Below are 19,163 nucleotides of genomic sequence, written 5' to 3'. Positions count from 1 at the left end.
TGCGTTTCATTTTACTTTGCACGAAATCCCCTTTTCCGTTAAAAGTTAACACCGTTAACTATAGAGGGGATTTTAAGCAAGTTTTTTATAACATAGGGGTATTTAGTGCATAATTTATACAATACAAGGGGATTTCATGCAACATTAATTTATTCATTTAGAATTTTCACATTATTTTCTTAAATTAAGTCGAACACATTTATTCAGTTACAATGTTAAAAATATAAATTTAATATGTGTGGTAAGTATTTTCAAAAAAATCAATTTTTATATGATATAATTTATTAATATATTTAAGAATTTTGATTTTATAAAATTTATAATTATTTTGCTAGAATTATCATCTATTTTTATATTTTATTATGGATTAATTATATGCCAAAATAACTTATATAATTTGAGAACTCGTTCCATCTTCCATCTCGAATATTACATTTTTTATTTTTCATATTTTAAATTAATATATGTATTTGACTTAATTTAAGAAAATAATTTGAATTTTAAATAATAAATTAATTTTGCGTAGAACCCCCTTGTGTTGCAAAACCATGCACCAAATCCCCCTATGTTATAAAAAACTTGCATAAAATCCTCTATAGTTAACGGTGTTAACTTTTAACGGAGAAGGGGATTTCGTGCAAAGTAAAATGAAACACAAGGGAGTTTCACGCAAGAAAAAAACACAAGGGGATTTGGCACAGATTTTCCTTAACACAGAGGGTTTTAAGCTGTTTACCCCTTATAATAGGATATTGTATACCAGATTTTCTCTAATTAATTGCTATTTAAACCCTGTATAATACACTCCAAAATGTTTATTTTATTTTAGTCACGCCAAAGATATGGCAATAAAATATATATTCTCATTTTATTTTTGTCAAAAAACTATGAGTGTGCTTACGTGCAAATTTCCAAATTATTTAATTACCGTGGGTTTGAAAAATTCTAGTACTAAATTTACTCTCAGGTTAAGTTTAATATTTTATATTTGATTTTAATAAATCGTAGTACCAAATATTGTTTTGTTCACACCATTTTATGATTTAATCCCTCAAATAAGTACTTATCACTTTGATGATTAATGTGCCGTCGAGAAACCCTAATATATTCTTTATGGTGAGAGAGAGATAGTGATGGAGTGGCTTGAAGAGGCGTAGTTATCTTCGGTGAGCAATTGCGATATCAGGATCCGTCAGACGGATGAAGATAGTAAGGGCTCGACGGATCGTCGATGAGTGAACGAGACCGAAATAGAAATGGAAAAAATATGTTTTCTAACGGAAAAAATATCGTCAGACGGATGAAGATAGTAAGGGCTCAGACGGATGTGTATTTTTTTTTCTCATTTTTTTTTGAGTAAATTCAAGTTTATTACAAAGGGAAGTAGGGGGTGAGGGGGACTCGAACCCTATACATTGCCCTAGTGGTAAAATATGTTTTCTAATAAAATGTTACATGTATATGAATAAGTATAAAATGCGTTTTCTAATAAAACGTTATATTTATTAATATAGCTAATAGAATCAATTTATTTTGTCTCTAAATGTAATAATAATGGTCCAAAAGAATTTGTTTAATTTCTCACAATAAGCCTAAATTAATTAATTAATTAGATGGAATGTAACTAAAATTCCATAAAGTAAAAAACATAAACCAAATTGAAGAGTACAAAAACTAGTGTGCCATACGAACAAGGGAAAAAACACAATGCAAGTACCACACCGGCCACCACGGAAAGGAAAACTAAGAACGGATGCGAGTTAATTGGATCCAATCGGGTAGATCATCGACGAAGAGGTTCCAAATGACAGAAAGAAAGAGCCACACAGCAAAACAAAGCGAAAGATCGATAAAAACATTCCCAAATTTCCAACCGATGATCACCTTGATCAAAACAAAGGTGTTGCTTGCTATTTGCATCAAAGAGCAGCAAATCGGTACAAACTCACCCATTACCGTCCACTTGTCATAATTAGCTCTTTCTTCCACCGTCTTCTTCATGATGATGTCACGACGATACGCGTACTTCATGTACACCAAAAAAGCCTAGATAATTGATGTCAGCAGCGCCACCCACAAGAAACTAGTTCGAAGATTTTGCATACAGTAATATCTTACGGATGTTTTAATATTTACAAGACAAGTAAATATATAATTTATTATTTAATATTAATTAGAGGCAGATAAAAAAGTTAAGTACATCGATGGTCAAAATTAAGTTATAGGTTAAAAAGAATTAAATAGTTGGTGAAATTGAGATGAAAATAGCTGGGTGGGTGGGTTGTAAGTTGTGACCATGGTGAGTCTATTTTGTTTGATGAAGTGAGGCAAATGGTTAATGGGGGTAGTGATTTTATTTTAGCAAGTAAAAATATGCACTAATGCTATTTATATTTTGGAATGATCGGAGGTTCAAAACTTTTATTATTAATTCCAATTTAGACATAATTTTTTTGGAAAAAATTGGAAAGCAGAATTTTGGAAGTCGGAACAAAATAATTCACTTCCAAAGTGTTCGGATTGAAATCGTCGGGAATTTGATTGCCACCCCTACTCACATATCCATGAGTAGATAAGTCCCTATCTAAGATGCATAATTTTTAAATACTAGAGTACTTTCAATTTATGCAAGAGGTTTGTTTCAAGATAAATACTTATTTGAAGGATTAAATTAGTGGTGAACAAATGGTCCACCCGGCTCGGCCGCGGCCCATTGAAGATGGTCCGGCCCACCTGACCTTTCACGGGCCCGCCCGTCCCGGCTCAGGGAGCGACACCATGAGCCCAGGCCGGCCCCTTAGCTCATTTCATTCTATGTTGACGGGCCCGACGAGCTCGATCAAGGCATAATAATTAAAAAAAAATCATATAATTAAATAAAATGAGTTTAGAAATTTTAAAATTATTTTCAAACTATTATATAAGAAAGATACATATTTATTAATGTATTTTTTGATATTTTATTAAAAGAAAATTAAAATAAAGAAACTCATAAAAATAGAAAAATTATTTGGGCTAATGTCGGGCCAAGGGCTAGCCCAATTTGGAGTAAAACTGAGCCTCAGCCCGTGAAACCTAATTGACTTATTAATGAACATCTTTAGAATTATTATAAATAAGTATAGATGGTATGGATGAGAAGTAGAAAACTTTTTAATCCTTTGAAGTGTTTGAAAAAAACACAAATAATTAACTTATTCAGGAATTAAAAATACAATTGACCAATAGGGAGGGACCCAGGTGGAATGGATCGCTTTCACGAGGATAAATCAGTAAATATTGATACATGATCGATTCCATAATATTCGAGGCTTGTCAATTTTGATAAGATGACATCATAATTGAGGTTGCAGATGAGGGTGACAACGAAGATGACATCATAACTCATGAGGTTGCAGATGAAAATGGTGATCAGGAATATATATATATATATATATATATATATATATATATATATATATATATATATATATATATAACTTTTTGGTGCACGTGTATTATCTACTTATTTTCCAGAAAAATATACAATAATACTTTTGGATGAAAAATTCAAACTATGGAACAAATATGGCATGCATGGGGAAGGTGTAGTAGACGCAGTCGGTACTAATTAATTAATACGGCATGCATACATAATTAATTACAAACACCTATTTTCTTCATTTTAATTTGTGTATATATTGTAAGACCAAAACTAGTTGACTATAGTCATATTCAACTATAGTCATATTCGGCGTAGATACGTGTGCCCGGTGTTGTTTGCAGATACGTGTGCTTTTCTAATGAGCCCTGAGGTTGTTACCAGCTACTACATTAGGGTATTTAAGTAGGGTATTTAATTAGGGCTCTTATATGTTAGTATTGTTAGGGCTTTCTCATTTCACTCAGCTTTATGTGCAAATGTTAGAGCGACATCCATATTCTCCCACGTCCTCCTTTTTATTCTCCATATCCGCTGGAGAAACCTCCTTAACCACCGCCCCCCACCACCCTTGCTCCACTGTCGCCGCCGCCGCCTTCTCCATCCTGAATGCACTGAACTCCTCCATAACCAAATCTAACTTTCTCAGCAAACCATTCAGATTAAAGTGCATAAATATAAGAGTTTAATAAGCAGACAACCATAAATGAAACAAACGAGGAAAATAGCTTCAATATTTTTTTTCTTTGAATGCAAAAGAAAACGATGAAAAGACCACACAAAGGGCTATAGGAATAAAGCAGATCCTCATTTATGGGTAAATTTATATCTCAATCGGAAAGAATGTGAGATAAATGAAAATGAGATTAGGGATTTGAAATTAAGGGTATTTTTGGAATTATAAAAATAGGATTTTAGTATAATATTAGATAAGGGGGTTTTCTCTAATTATTTTTAGAAGAGGGTGTTTTCTTAACTACATTTTCTAGATAATGGGGTCTTGCTAATGATCCCTAAAAATCATGCATCTTAGATAGGGACTTATCTACTCATGGATATGTGAGTAGGGGTGGCAATCAAATTCCAGACGATTTCAATCCGAACACGTTGGAAGTGAATTATTTTGTTCCTACTTCCAAAATTCTGTTTTCCGATTTTTTACAAAAAAAACTATATCTAAATTGAAATTAATTATAAAAGTTTTGAACCTCCAATCATTCCAAAATATAAATAGCATTAGTGCATATTTTTACTTACTAAAATAAAATCACTACCCCATTAACCAGTTGACTCACTTCATCAAACAAAATAGACTCACCATGGTCACAACTTACAACCCACCCAGCTCCGAGTTGAACCGATAATTTTTTATTTTTTTTATTGACAAAAAAAAAATATTTGAAGGAAAGAAAGGTAAACTGAAAAGGCTTGAGTTTAGATATAATTTTTTTGTTTAATTACAAAAAAGCATCAGAAGTTCAATTTTAGTTATATATTAAATTATAATAAAATTGCAAAATAATAATTTGATTTTATGGAACTTGAAACGTGGGAAAGAGAAGAACAAACTCTAGATATTACATATTATCCTGGATTATTAGTTTTACCAACTCCATTGTTGTTTGATTTAGAGAGAGAAAGAGAGAGAGAGAGAGAGAGAGAGAGAGAGAGAGAGAGAGAGAGAGAGAGAGAGAGAGAGAGAGAGAGAGAGAGAGAGAGCAATGGTTGATGGAGAAGATGAGGCCCAATAGAAGTATTCGATGGGCCCAAAAAATAATTAGAAAAAAGAAGGATAGAAAGGAAAAAGGGGGATGGGTGTAGTGGAGAGAACAACTTTGGAATTATAAAAGACGGGAAAGGTGAGTATGCGTTTATATCAAATAGTAAAATAAGTGTTGTACCTTTCAAAAAAAAAAAATTGCCATGCCATGCATGCATGCATGCGTAAAATTAAGAAACTACGTACTAAATATAATTCACGTAGAATAATTGTGGTTGTTGGAAATAGAATCTATGCCAAAAAGGAACAAAAAATCGAAAACAGAATCTACTACTCAAGTTGATGGTTCTCATTCCAAAAATATTGGTCATGCTGCCTAAGATACAAAATAATACCTAAAAATAGATAATCAAAATTGGTCTATATATATACACTGAGTTACTATCATCAATCAAATTAAATACGTACTCGAAAAAAAATAGAAAATATCAAAAAAAATGAGGAGAAAAGATCGAAGAGATGGCAGGAGAGGGAGATGAAGAAACTGGTTAGGAGCGTCCACAGATGGTTGCGGAAGCACAAGTTGGAGGACGAGCCATCTGCTTACTTAGTTTGCTGCAGGTAATTACGTTTATAAAAAAAATTAAAAAAAATATTCCATCAATATATATATATATATATATATATATATATATATATATATATATATATATATATATATATATATATATATATATATATATATATATTTATATTCATAATTTTGTACAAAAAAAATTATTTATTATTTATATGAATCAGGTGATTGTGGTATGTGTGACAATGAGTTTGGAGATCACACTGATAATGGGAGTAGGTGGGCCGAAGCATCGAACAAGTTTGTTGTGGGTGGCGCCATTCACATCGATTATATCGGTGTGTTTGGTTTTGTGTCGATATCGTGTTGACAATAACCCGATGATGACGTGGTTTGTTTATGCTATGACGGTTGGCTTCTCTGTCCTGCACATAGGAAGCAGCATGTTCCACTTGCTGAAGGCGCTCAACGGTTGGAAATTGAATTTTTTTTTAATCAACTATCCGCTTATTTACGCCGTATGCATCTTGGTGTCTGTCATTATCAGCCTCTCTTATTTGGTAGAAACCGGCTAGGATTAACTCATTAGGCGTGCTACCGCTAGTTTTCGTTTTCAGTACTTTTCAATGTTGTTTATGTTTTTCTCCTGATTGAATTTTAGAATTTTAGTCTTATTTTTTCTCTTGATTGAATTTTAGTCTTATTTTTCTCTTGATTGAATGTTAGTCTTACATTCCATCTAATTAATTTAGGCTTTCTATTATGAGAAATTAAATAAACTTTAGATGGTTGTTGTCGTCCACCCACCTGATTTAATATATATATTTATTTTGCCGGGAGTTAGATGCTACGTCTCGTTATATATATATACACCGGGTGCCTATTTTGCTTGTCGAGAGTTTTCATTATTGCAATATTATTATAAAAATAATTAAAATTATGTGATGTTAAGTGAGGACTAGCTTTGTATAAAAAAAAGGCTGGGAATGAAAGTTTAATTAGCCCACTTGAAGAAATTAAGTGAACATTAATTACAGCCTCACGTTTCTCTTTCTAACAAATTGAATGGAACACAAGGTTGGTTATTAGGTCTTATTTTGAGATTAATTTTTTTCTTTTTTTATAAAAAAATTGTGGAAAAATGTTAACAAAAATCGATGCAAAATCAATTAGCTGCACAAATATAATTGAATACACCTGGAATTGTGGTGGTTGGAAATTAATAAATAATTAAGATGACGGCAAAAAATGAAGTGGTGAGATCAAAGCAAAATCTTCAACATCATCAGTTCATATTCTGATTCCAAATATTAATTGGTCATACTCATACGTATAAGTTTAAAATATAATTAAAAAGTAAAAACAAATAAACAAATTAAATATTGGTCTATATATATTAATTGCATTACTAAAACATCAGACCAGACAAAGAAAAACCCTAAGAGAGAGAGAGAGAGAGTGTAAAAATTAGTCTTTTTTTATAAATTAATTAAGGGTTTTGCTATTTGCAGCGGGACTTTTACTGAAATTGGCTTATTTGCAGCGGTACCTTTTTCATTGAATTTTTTTTTTCAATTTATCTCTCCTATTCCAAACACTCTCTAGAAATTCGAATTTCGTAAAAAAATTTGAATCTCCCGTTTTCTGGAGCACGGAAACTCGAAGAAATTTCAAGTTTCCGTGCTCTGCAGAACGGGAGATTCAAACGGCTTGAATCCTCCGTTCTGCAGAGCACGGGAACTTCGAATTTTCTTCGAGTTTCCGTGCTCCAAAAAACGGGAGATTCAAAATTTCGTGCTCCAGAAAACGGGACCTTCAAACTGATTTTTTGAATTTTTATTTTCGAAAAAAAAAATAAAAAAAAAATATGAATCACCCGTGCTGTAGAACACGGGAACTTGAATAATCTCCATGTTCCCGTGCTCTGCAGAACGGAGGACTCAAAAAATATGAGGTTCCCGTTCTGCAGAACACGGGAACTTGAAGCCGTGTTCTGCAGAACGGGAACTTAAAGTTTTAATATATTTTTTTTTCTTAATATTTTTTTTCTAAAAATCGAATTTTGTAATTATTTGAGAAATATGATAACACATATTCGGAATATTGTAATCGTTTGTACATCATCGTCAATTTTTTTGTCAAAATCACCATCATCACCCTACCAAATTATTAAAATTAATACTACAAAAAAAAAAAAAAAAAAAAAAAAAAAATTTAATGCCCAAGTTCCCGTGCTGTACAGCACGGGTAAGTCCAATTTTATTCTTTTTTTTGGATACTTTTCGTGCTACACAGCACGATTACACCAACTTTTAGTTTTTTTTTTTTTTTTATTCTTTTTACCATATAAAAGTTATCCGGATTACCCATCGAAGAAGCTGTTGTTCGTTTTTTAATTTGTCGAACGAGCTTCAAATTTTAATTTTTCGACTTTTTTTAGTTGAGAGAGTTTCGGTTTTTTTAGAAAGTTAGAAAATTGACAAATGAGAACTACCGCTGCAAATAAGCCAATTTCAGTAAAAGTCCCGCTACAATTAGCATTTCAGTTAATTAATGGGGATTACTAATAAGTAATAACTATTGGATAAAGCTACTTGGCCATAATCTGGCCAGCCAGAAAATGACAAATATGTAATATTGGAAAAACTTACAAAGTTGAATTACTAATCTACCCTGAATTGTAATACCCTGACTTTTATATTTGAATGTGTTCTCACCAAACAATTACAAATGCCCAGCACGCCTTACGAGGATAGTTATTGCAATCCATCATTTCTCTCTCTCATTTTTTTTATTCTCTCTCCACAAATTAGGTAGATAAAATAGACTAGTAATTCATTTGTTGGAGCTAAAAATAATGCGATAAAAACATTTACTTAAGATTGAATTACTGAATTTTAAAAATACGTTAATTATTATTTTTATTTAATTTCACTTAATTTTATGGTCTATGATATCTGTAAGAATGAAATAATTTTTTGAATACATTTTCACAAAATGGATATTTTATGATAATTTATAAATAATTAAAAAATAAAATTATTATGCTATTATGATAAAAATAAATTATACTATTATTGTGTAAAATTTATTTATATGCTCTTTACATTTCTATTTTATTTCTATTCCTATTTATATTTCTATTTCTCATTACATTTCTATTTTATTAGTATAATATAAATAACTCTTCAAAATTAAATCAAATAAATAAATTATAACATAAAATACTATAGTGTGTCACTACAAATCAATAACAGAAATAATTTATAACATTAATTTACACAAAAAAACTATATAATATAAACTCAATTTACTTTTTACTCAATAGTAATCCAATATGGTATGATGTATTTTATTGTATAGTACATAATTTGACATATATATATATATATATATATATATATATATATATATATATATATATATATATAAATATGTAATCAAAATATATTTTTTTAAGTATAATCTATATAGACTCGAATAATTTTACATGTAGATTATATAGATCGATATAAGGGTAACCCCAATACAATTTTAGTAACAAAAACAAATCTTTACTAATCTACTATTTTTTTTCTTTCGCATTATTTGTTATTTCATTTTCTTTGTTAATGGCATGTTTGAAATTATTATTTGTTTTTTTTCTCTACTAATTTTCTTTTCTACTTTTTTTTCGAGTACGTATTTAATATGATTGATGATAGTAATTCAGTGTATATATAGACCAATTTTGATTATCTATTTTTAGGTATTGTTTTGTATCTTAGGCAGCATGACCAATATTTTTGGAATGAAAACCATCAACTTGAGTAGTAGATTCTGCTTTCGATTTTTTTTTTCCTTTTTGGCGTAGATTCTATTTCCAACAACCACAAATATTATTCTACGTGAATTATATTTGAATTATGCTTCGTAAAAGACACTTCTTTGGCTCGTGCGTGATAAACAACTGTCTCTACGTAGCTGGTGGAGAATGTGAAGGCATACAGAGAACAGCTATGGTCCCGTTTATCGGAGTTGTTTATGACGGCAAGTGGTTCTTGAAAGGGGTCGGTGCACATAGGGAGGTTTTGAGCGAAGCTTATACACCGGAGAGTAATTTGTGGAGTCCGATTAACGATGGTATGGTTCCTGGATGGAGAAATCCGAGTATTTCTATGAACGGAAAGCTTTACGCGTTGGATTGTAGGGATGGGTGTAAACTGCGTGTTTATGACGAAAAAACGGATTCTTGGAGTAGGTTCATTGATAGTAAGATTCATATCAGAAATTCGCGGGCTCTTGAGGCAGCTGCGCTTGTGCCGATTAACGGGAAGCTCTGTATTATTCGGAATAATATGAGTATTAGTATGGTGGATGTTTCGGATACGGATAAACGGGCGGAGGGCAGTTCGGGAATTTGGGAAAATATTGCAATCAAGGGGCATTTTAGGATTTTGTTAACGAATTTGTGGTCGAGTATTGCGGGGAGAAGCGGGTTGAAGAGTCACATTGTGCACTGTCAGGTACTTCAAGCATGAAATAGAAGTCGAAATTAATAATAATAATAATAATAATAATAATAATAATAATAATAATAATAATAATAATAATAATAATAATAATAATAATAATAATAATAATAATAATAATAATAATAATAATAATAATAATAATAATAATAATAATAAAAGAAGAAGAAGAAGAAGAAGAAGAAGAAGAAGAAGAAGAAGAAGAAGAAGAAGAAGAAGAAGAAGAAGAAGAAGAAGAAGAAGAAGAAGAAGAAGAAGAAGAAGAAGAAGAAGAAGAAGAAGAAGAAGAAGAAGAAGAAGAAGAAGAAGAAGAAGAAGAAGAAGAAGAAGAAGAAGAAGAAGAAGAAGAAGAAGAAGAAGAAGAAGAAGAAGAAGAAGAAGAAGAAGAAGAAGAAGAAGAAGAAGAAGAAGAAGAAGAAGAAGAAGAAGAAGAAGAAGAAGAAGAAGAAGAAGAAGAAGAAGAAGAAGAAGAAGAAGAAGAAGAAGAAGAAGAAGAAGAAGAAGAAGAAGAAGAAGAAGAAGAAGAAGAAGAAGAAGAAGAAGAAGAAGAAGAAGAAGAAGAAGAAGAAGAAGAAGAAGAAGAAGAAGAAGAAGAAGAAGAAGAAGAAGAAGAAGAAGAAGAAGAAGAAGAAGAAGAAGAAGAAGAAGAAGAAGAAGAAGAAGAAGAAGAAGAAGAAGAAGAAGAAGAAGAAGAAGAAGAAGAAGAAGAAGAAGAAGAAGAAGAAGAAGAAGAAGAAGAAGAAGAAGAAGAAGAAGAAGAAGAAGAAGAAGAAGAAGAAGAAGAAGAAGAAGAAGAAGAAGAAGAAGAAGAAGAAGAAGAAGAAGAAGAAGAAGAAGAAGAAGAAGAAGAAGAAGAAGAAGAAGAAGAAGAAGAAGAAGAAGAAGAAGAAGAAGAAGAAGAAGAAGAAGAAGAAGAAGAAGAAGAAGAAGAAGAAGAAGAAGAAGAAGAAGAAGAAGAAGAAGAAGAAGAAGAAGAAGAAGAAGAAGAAGAAGAAGAAGAAGAAGAAGAAGAAGAAGAAGAAGAAGAAGAAGAAGAAGAAGAAGAAGAAGAAGAAGAAGAAGAAGAAGAAGAAGAAGAAGAAGAAGAAGAAGGTTGTTATGAATTTAGGAAATAGGACTTTTGAGGAAAGACCATATATTGTTTACATTGATGAAAAAAGAGATAGCAGATTATGACTTCTCGGACTTGCTGTAAATTCTTTTGTTGTATTTTCGTCTTTAGGTTGTCTGTTTTCTTCGATCGTGTTTCTTTTTTGTGAATATCGGTACTTGTTCCGACATATTTTGCGCTCGATTTTAATTCTGCTGTTTTTTGAAATTCTTTGTTGTGCCATTGTCTTCTCTCTGTCTTTATGCAGCTACGGTTTGAATTCTGCTCCATTGTTTTTTTTTATATACATTACATTATTTCTATTAATTTCAGCAATTCTTCAGTACTTGTTATTATCTGTATAGTTTATTTTATATTTATCAATTTATAATGCTATCTGTAGATGTAATTATAATGGTTGGAGAAAGTTTGTTTAATTTCTCATAATAAGCCTAAATTAATTACATGGAATGTAACTAAAATTCCATAAAGAAAAGGAAAAAAAAATAAAAAAAAAAATGAATAGTACCATTCCATACGAACACGGAAAAAAAAACAATCATGATGATATCACGACGACGTGCGTATTTCCAGTACACTAAAAACACCGAGATTGCTGATCGATGTCAGTGCCGCCATCATCCACACGAAACTTGTTCGAAGATTTGGCGCACCTACTCCCTTTTACCCGTACCGAACCAACATCAAACATGCCACAATCACTTGATTGATATCACAGCCAAAAATAAAAAATATTACGAAAATGTATATTGAATATATTGATGAAAGTATTATACAACAAGACATGATTCTAAATTGACGGTCTCTCCTTTGACTTTGGCTCAACCAATACTTAAAATTGGGCCTCCTAAATCTGGCCCAATAATTACCCTTCAATAATTAGACAATTCGTGAGTCTGTGAGAGAGAGAGAGAGAGAGAGAGAGAGAGAGAGAGAGAGAGAGAGAGAGAGAGAGAGAGAGAGAGAGAGAGAGAGAGAGAGAGAGAGAGAGAGAGAGAGATTGTGCGTTGTGGTGGGCTCTGGGGTGGCAAAAGTTGGAGGACGGGCCATCTTCTTTCTTGGTTTGCAGCAGGTAATCTTCTTTTTTTCTTTTTCTTCATTTTTCATCAATAATAATAATATTCAATCTAATTTTTGCAGGTGATGGTGGCATGTTTGGCGTTGTTTCTGGAGTACTCGGCCGAGCTCGAGCTCCGAACAAGTGTCATGGCGGTGGCGGCGCCGCTGGCATCAGCAGTCTCGGTGTATCTGATGTACCGAAAGTACACGTGTCATCGTGACATAATCCCGACGAAGGCCGTGAGTAAAAAGAGCTCGTTACGAGAAGTGTGGTTGTTCTCCGGTGAGATTCTGCCATTGTTCTTCGTGTTTTTGAAGAACTCCGGCTAATAAGAGAAAATTCAATCAAGAGAAAATTCAATCAAGAATTTTAGTCTAATATATAACGTAACAGTGGGTGCTACGGCTAATAAGCACCCGTATATATATAATGAGATGTAGCATCTAACTTGCAGCAAAGTAACTATATTAAATCAAGGGATAGATTCTTTCCTAGACTTGATCCAATTGGGTAGATCCTCGAAGATGAGGTAGAAAGTGATTGAAATCAACAAGAAGAAAGCATAACTAGCTGGAAATATGTCAAAAGTATTCCCAAATTTCCAACCTTTGAAGAACTTCAATAACCGGAAGATGCTGCTTCCTATTTGCACTAGACAGAAGATAACCGGAAAAACCTCGCCCAATACCGACCACTTCTCATACTCACGTCTTACTTCCACCCCCATCTTCATGAGCATGCCACGACGACACGCGTATTTCCAGTACACCAGATACACCGAGATAGCTGATGTCAGAGGCGCCATCACCATCAAACTTACTCGAACCTTCCTTGCATGATCTACTACTCCATTTACCAGTACCAACTCCATAGCCGATGTCAAACATGCCACAAAAACCTGACCATTGGTGTATCAAAGTAAATAAATAAAAAATAAAAAAATTATGAAAATATTGATTAAAAAATAAATTAATAATTACTTGCACCAAACTGCGTAAGACGATGGGTCGTCCTCCAACTTGTTGTACGGCAACCCTCCGTGGACAACAACGCCGACCAGCTTCTTCATCTCCCTCTCCCGCCATCTTTTTTTTTTTTTTTTTTTTCCGTTTTGTCTGATCGAGTATTTGATGTGACGTTTGATTTACTAATGCAATATATATATATATATATATAGATAATCAAGTTTTTTTTTTATTATTTTCTTTTTCTTAAATCTTACGCATGACAAATATTGGTATGAGAATATATATCATGAACTGAAGATGAAGATTTTGCTTTGATTTAATTCGTTTCCTTTTTGGCATGGCTGGGTTTCTAAATCTCGCATGTGGTTGCTTTTACGCATGACTAATTAAATTAAATGATTTTCATGCAATTAATTAATTAATTACGCATGGTGTTAATACATATTATATCCATTGTAATGGGACTGCTCCAATATTTTTGTTTAATTTCTTAAGTACTTGTTATTATTTGTATATAGTTTATTTTATACGTATGGATTTATTTTGTCACGTCTATATTATTTATTTTATATACGTATCGATCGATTTATATTGTGTGTAGACGTAATTATAATGGTTGGAGAAAGTTTATTTAATTTCTCATAATACAAAGACCTAAATTAATTAGATGGAATGTAAGACTAAAATTCAATGAAGAGAAAAATAAGACTAAAATTCAATCAAGAGAAAAACATAAACGAAATTGAAAAGTGAAAACAAAAAATAACGGTAGCACGCACGCATAACAACGCATATATATATATATATATATATATATATATATATATATATATATATATATATATATATATATATATATATATATATATATATATATATATATATATATATATATATATATATATATATATATATGGTTAATGCTTATTTTTTTATATTTTAAGCTTATACGTATGAGTATGACCAATTTTTTGAATCAGAATATATATGAACTGAAGTTGAAGATTTTGCTTTGATCTCACTTCATTTTTGGCAGGCATCTTAATTATTTATTAATTCCCAACCACCACAATTTCAGGTGTATTCAATTATATTTGTGCAGGTAAATTGATTTTGCATCGATTTTTGTTAACATTTTCCACATGAGCATATATATGTATTTTTTTAAATTAAATCTCCTAACCTTTTTTTATCTCAGCTCTAGTATTTTTTATATCATTATTTCCACGCAATTCTTGTATTTCTGTCATATCTATATAGTTTATTAAATACGTATGTGTGTGTAGATGTAATTATAATGGTTGGGAAAAGTTTATTTAATTTCTCATGATACATAGAAAGGCGTAAATAAATTAGATGGAATGTAAGACTAAAATTCAATCGAGAGAAAAATAAGACCAAAATTCAATCAAGAGAAAAATAAAAGACAAAAATTCAATCAAGCGAAAAAATATGAAACTAAAATTCAATCAAGAGAAAAACATAAACGAAATTGGAAAGTACTGAAAACGAAAAAATAACGGTAGCACGCATAACAACATGCAGATGGCCGATCGTTGAGTTAATAATCCTAGCCGCATTCTACCAAACAAGAAAGGTTGATAATGACAGAAATCAAGACGCATACGGCATAAATAAGCGGATAGTTGATTAAAAAATTCTTCAATTTCCAACCGTTGAGCGCATTCAGCAAGTGGAACGTGCTGCTTACTATGTGCAGCACAGAGAAGCCAACCGTCATAGCATAACCAAACCACGTCATCATCGGGTTATTGTCAACTCGATAACGACACAAAACCAAACACACCGAGATAGTTGATGTGAACGGCGCCACCCACAACAAACTTGTTCGATGCTTTGCCCCACCTACTCCCATTACCAATAAGATCTCCACACCCATTGTCACACATGCCACAATCACCTGATGATTCATATAAATAATAAATAATTTTTTTTTACAAAATTATTGAATATAAATATATATCGATGGAATTTTTTTTTTTTTTGATAAGTAATTACCTGCAACAAACTAAGTAAGAACATGGCTCGTCCTCCGAATTGTGCTCCGGCAACCATCTGTGGACGCTTCCAACCAGCTTCTTCATCTCCCTCTCCCGCCGTCTCTTCAACCATCTGTGGACGCTCTTCTTCATCTCCCTCTCCCGCCATCTCTTCAACCATATGTGGACGCTCCCATCCCGCCATTTCAACCATATGTGGACGCTCCCAACCCGCTTCTTCGTTCTATTCAACCATATGTGGACGCTCCCATCCCGCCATTTCAACCATATGTGGACCTCTCTTCGATCTTTACTCCTTTTTTCTTCGATATTTTCTACTTTATTTCGAGTACGTATTTAATTTGATATTTGATGATAGTAATTCAGTTTATATATAGACCAATTTTGATTATCTATTTTTAGGTATTATTTTGTATCTTAAGCAGCATGACCAATATTTTTGTAATGAGAACCATCAACTTGAGTAGTAGATTCTGATTTCGATTTTTTGTTTCCTTTTTGGCATAGATTCTATTTCCAACAACCACAAATAGTTCTACGTGAAATATATTTGGTACGTAGTTTCTTAATTTTAAGCATGCGTGCATGGCATGGCAATTAATTTTTTTTGGAAAGGTATGTACAACACATATTTCACTATTTTATATGGTAAGAATTGATATTATTATCATGCATAAATTAGAATTGTTTTTTGGAAAATTAAATATGAGAAATTAAATACGTACCAAAAGGAAATATATGCGCCAATATATATATATATATATATATATATATATATATATATATATATATATATATATATATATATATATATATATATATATATATATATATATATATATATATATATATATATATATATATATACTACGCTGTATGTGTTCATGATTGCCATTAATCTCTAGGAAAATCCAATAATTTTTCTTCTTGTCCATATTAGATTAACAAAAATCTGCAATTCTTGATAACACACGCAGTACTGCACACACAATGGCGGGAAACCTAATAACAACAACAAGGCCAATCTCCTCCTCGCTTGTGATTGGTAAGTCGTTCATCGCTAATTAATTAAATTAAATTAAACAACGATTAATAATTAATTATTGAAAGGGATTTATGTTGATGGTGCAGATTCAAAAGCTAAAGGGGAGTTAATGAAAGAGAATTGGCATATGCTGTATAACATGCTTTGGGAATTTTTGATCTCAATGCTAGTTATTTCGACTTCGGTGTATGGACTAATATTATTCAACAAACTATATGCTTATGTGCTTGCCCTCGGAACCGTGTTGGCCGCGATTAGTGTTATTCAGGGAGTCGGAAAAGCTTATTTTACGTATTTGCTACATATTGGACGTTTTGATATCTTGAGCGCATGGAGTCGGAACACACTCGTCAGCTTATTATACGACACTGTCTATCGCGACGATATTCTCCAAACTAGACGACATCGCTCGTCTCACGGTAATTAATTCAATTTAACTATATCTACTAGTTATAACTCATCATGACTAGCTATATACCATTTACCATATTACTTAATATATTCTTCATTCGTACACAGATGCCTCAACAGCAAATAGAGCAAACTCAGTGGTGATTAATATTGGTGAGTTAAACATGCATGCATGGATGCACCAAGTACAGTACGTACACTACAATAATATGTATATATAAATTTGATGTTTTATGTGTACGTACTGCAGATTCAGATACAAAGAAACAGTTGATGAACGAGTATTACATTTATATGGACATCCGGATTGTGGTTTTCATCGGGTCGATATTTCTCGCTCTCTCTATGACTTTTCTCGTAAAAAAATTTAAAAAACCGGAGGTTCTTCCTATGGCTGTCGCTGCAGTTGTTATGGCCACGGTTTGTTTTATTCAGATCGTCGAAAAAGTTATTGTGATGGTTTTACTCCATAGCGCGTGTGGAGTCGGAACATGTTAGTCAGGTTATTATTCGACCATATCGAAGCCAACGCCATTTTCGAACGTATTCAAGATAACGAAGCATCATCACTTGCAGTAATTACACCTCATCATGATAATCATCTTGAATTGGTGGTGTCCCAATAGTATTTACATGCACTCTAATTCAATTTAGTATTCTCATGATCGTTGTGGCTTATATATATAATTAGGTGTTTTTTTACATTCGATCCTTTATCCCTACATGTTAGATTTTCTAATTGTCAAGAAAATATTCATCTTATATATATTATATATTAGCAAAAATTGTCATGTTATTCATTGAGACTACATATTTTTTTATATATTAAATATAGATTTTTTGAATGCAGTTTTCGAATAAACCGGTGGAATCGGTCGAAATTTAAAATTTGATCATAAATTGAATTCCAATGTTTGATTCAGTTTACAAAACAAAAAATTCTGAAACGGAATCAGAATTCCAAAAGTTGGGATGAAAATTTTAATCATATGAAAAATGAATTTAGTTTAGAGAATCCCGATCTATTCGGTAATTATCAAAAATCTTCTGAGGTTTGTTTTCGTCTTACACCAACCCCTTATAGTATCTTTTCACGGATTTTTCTTTTAATTCAGGGAATAGGCATTGACACAATTGGGAAAACATCCGGTTCTGTTAAAAAGGCATATGAAATGAAATCCTAGTAAGGAGAAAACGTCTTTTCACTCTTACGTCGCACGACGATTTGAGATCAAGCAATAAGGTGTTACACTATGACCTCAGGTCGGTGTTCTAGGTGAGCTGATGTTTGTTTAACCTAAAACTCCATTAAATGAGGCACACTTAAATACTAATATTAACATTATTACTGATGGAAATACGAACCGATTTAATGAATTGCATTTTCCTCATTTGTGGCGATCAATATTGAATATATATATATATATATATATATATTTGTTTTTTTGAATAAATATAATAAAATAAATGAATGGGGCACCCCATAATATTAGCAAGCCCTTCTAGAATAATAATCCAATGAATATAGTCCTCAATTCCGAATAGCTGTGGCCCATTATTAATTTTATTTTACAAAAATAATAAAGTAATTGAAAAAAGACACACTAGCTATTTGGGGGGGAAAGTTTCGGTCTGGTGCACCGTAATGCACTGGAAAAAAACTCACAGCTGGACAATTAGCGTGCACTTATATACAGACATATATAGATACATACATACAGACAGAGAAGAAAAATAGAAGAACAGAGTGAAGAGGCCAAAGACATTATTTCATTATTGAACTCTGCTCCAATATTTTTGTTTATTTTTTTATATCATTATTTCCAAGCAATTATTGTACTTGTTATTATTAATTTGTATATAGTTTGTTGTATAGGTATCCGATTTATTTTGTCACGTCTATATTATTTATTTTATACTACGTATCGATCGATTTATATTGTGTGTAGATGTAATTATAATGGTTGGAAAAAGTTTATTTAATTTCTCATAATAGAAACGCGTAAATAAATTAGATGGGAATGTAAGACTAAAATTTAATCGAGAGAAAAATAAGACTAAAATTCAATATAATGAAGAGAAAAATAAGACTAAAATTCAATATAATGAAGAGAAAAATACAACTAAAATTCAACCAAGAGAAAAAACATAAACGAAATTGAAAAGTGAAAACGAAAAATAACGGTAGCATGCATAACAAAAGATGGCCGATCGTTGAGTTAATCCTAGCCACCTTCTACCAAACAAGAAAGGTTGATAATGACAGAAACCAAGACGCATACGGCGTAAATAAGCGGATAGTTGATTAAAAAATTCTT

At 31.8% G+C, this 19,163-nt stretch overlaps 1 protein-coding gene and 1 pseudogene across 1 annotated transcript; both read left to right on the top strand.

Annotated features, from left to right (window-relative positions):
- Positions 1–9,623: 9,623 nt before the first annotated feature.
- LOC148771256 (F-box/kelch-repeat protein At1g55270 pseudogene) lies at positions 9,624–10,295 on the top strand (annotated as a pseudogene).
- A 6,024-nt stretch (positions 10,296–16,319) lies between these two features.
- On the top strand, positions 16,320–18,029 carry LOC148771255 (uncharacterized). Its single transcript, XM_088817562.1, has 5 exons — positions 16,320–16,434; positions 16,521–16,853; positions 16,954–16,998; positions 17,096–17,304; positions 17,961–18,029. Exons 1-5 carry the CDS (start codon positions 16,380–16,382, stop codon positions 18,027–18,029), a joined length of 711 nt encoding a protein of 236 aa, XP_088673688.1. The 5' UTR covers positions 16,320–16,379.
- Positions 18,030–19,163: the final 1,134 nt, after the last annotated feature.

Source organism: Erythranthe guttata, chromosome 4 (assembly GCF_056151865.1).
Source record: "Erythranthe guttata isolate IM_541 chromosome 4, IM_541, whole genome shotgun sequence".
Classification (NCBI taxonomy): domain Eukaryota; kingdom Viridiplantae; phylum Streptophyta; class Magnoliopsida; order Lamiales; family Phrymaceae; genus Erythranthe; species Erythranthe guttata.
This window is presented reverse-complemented; position numbering and strand designations above follow the sequence as displayed.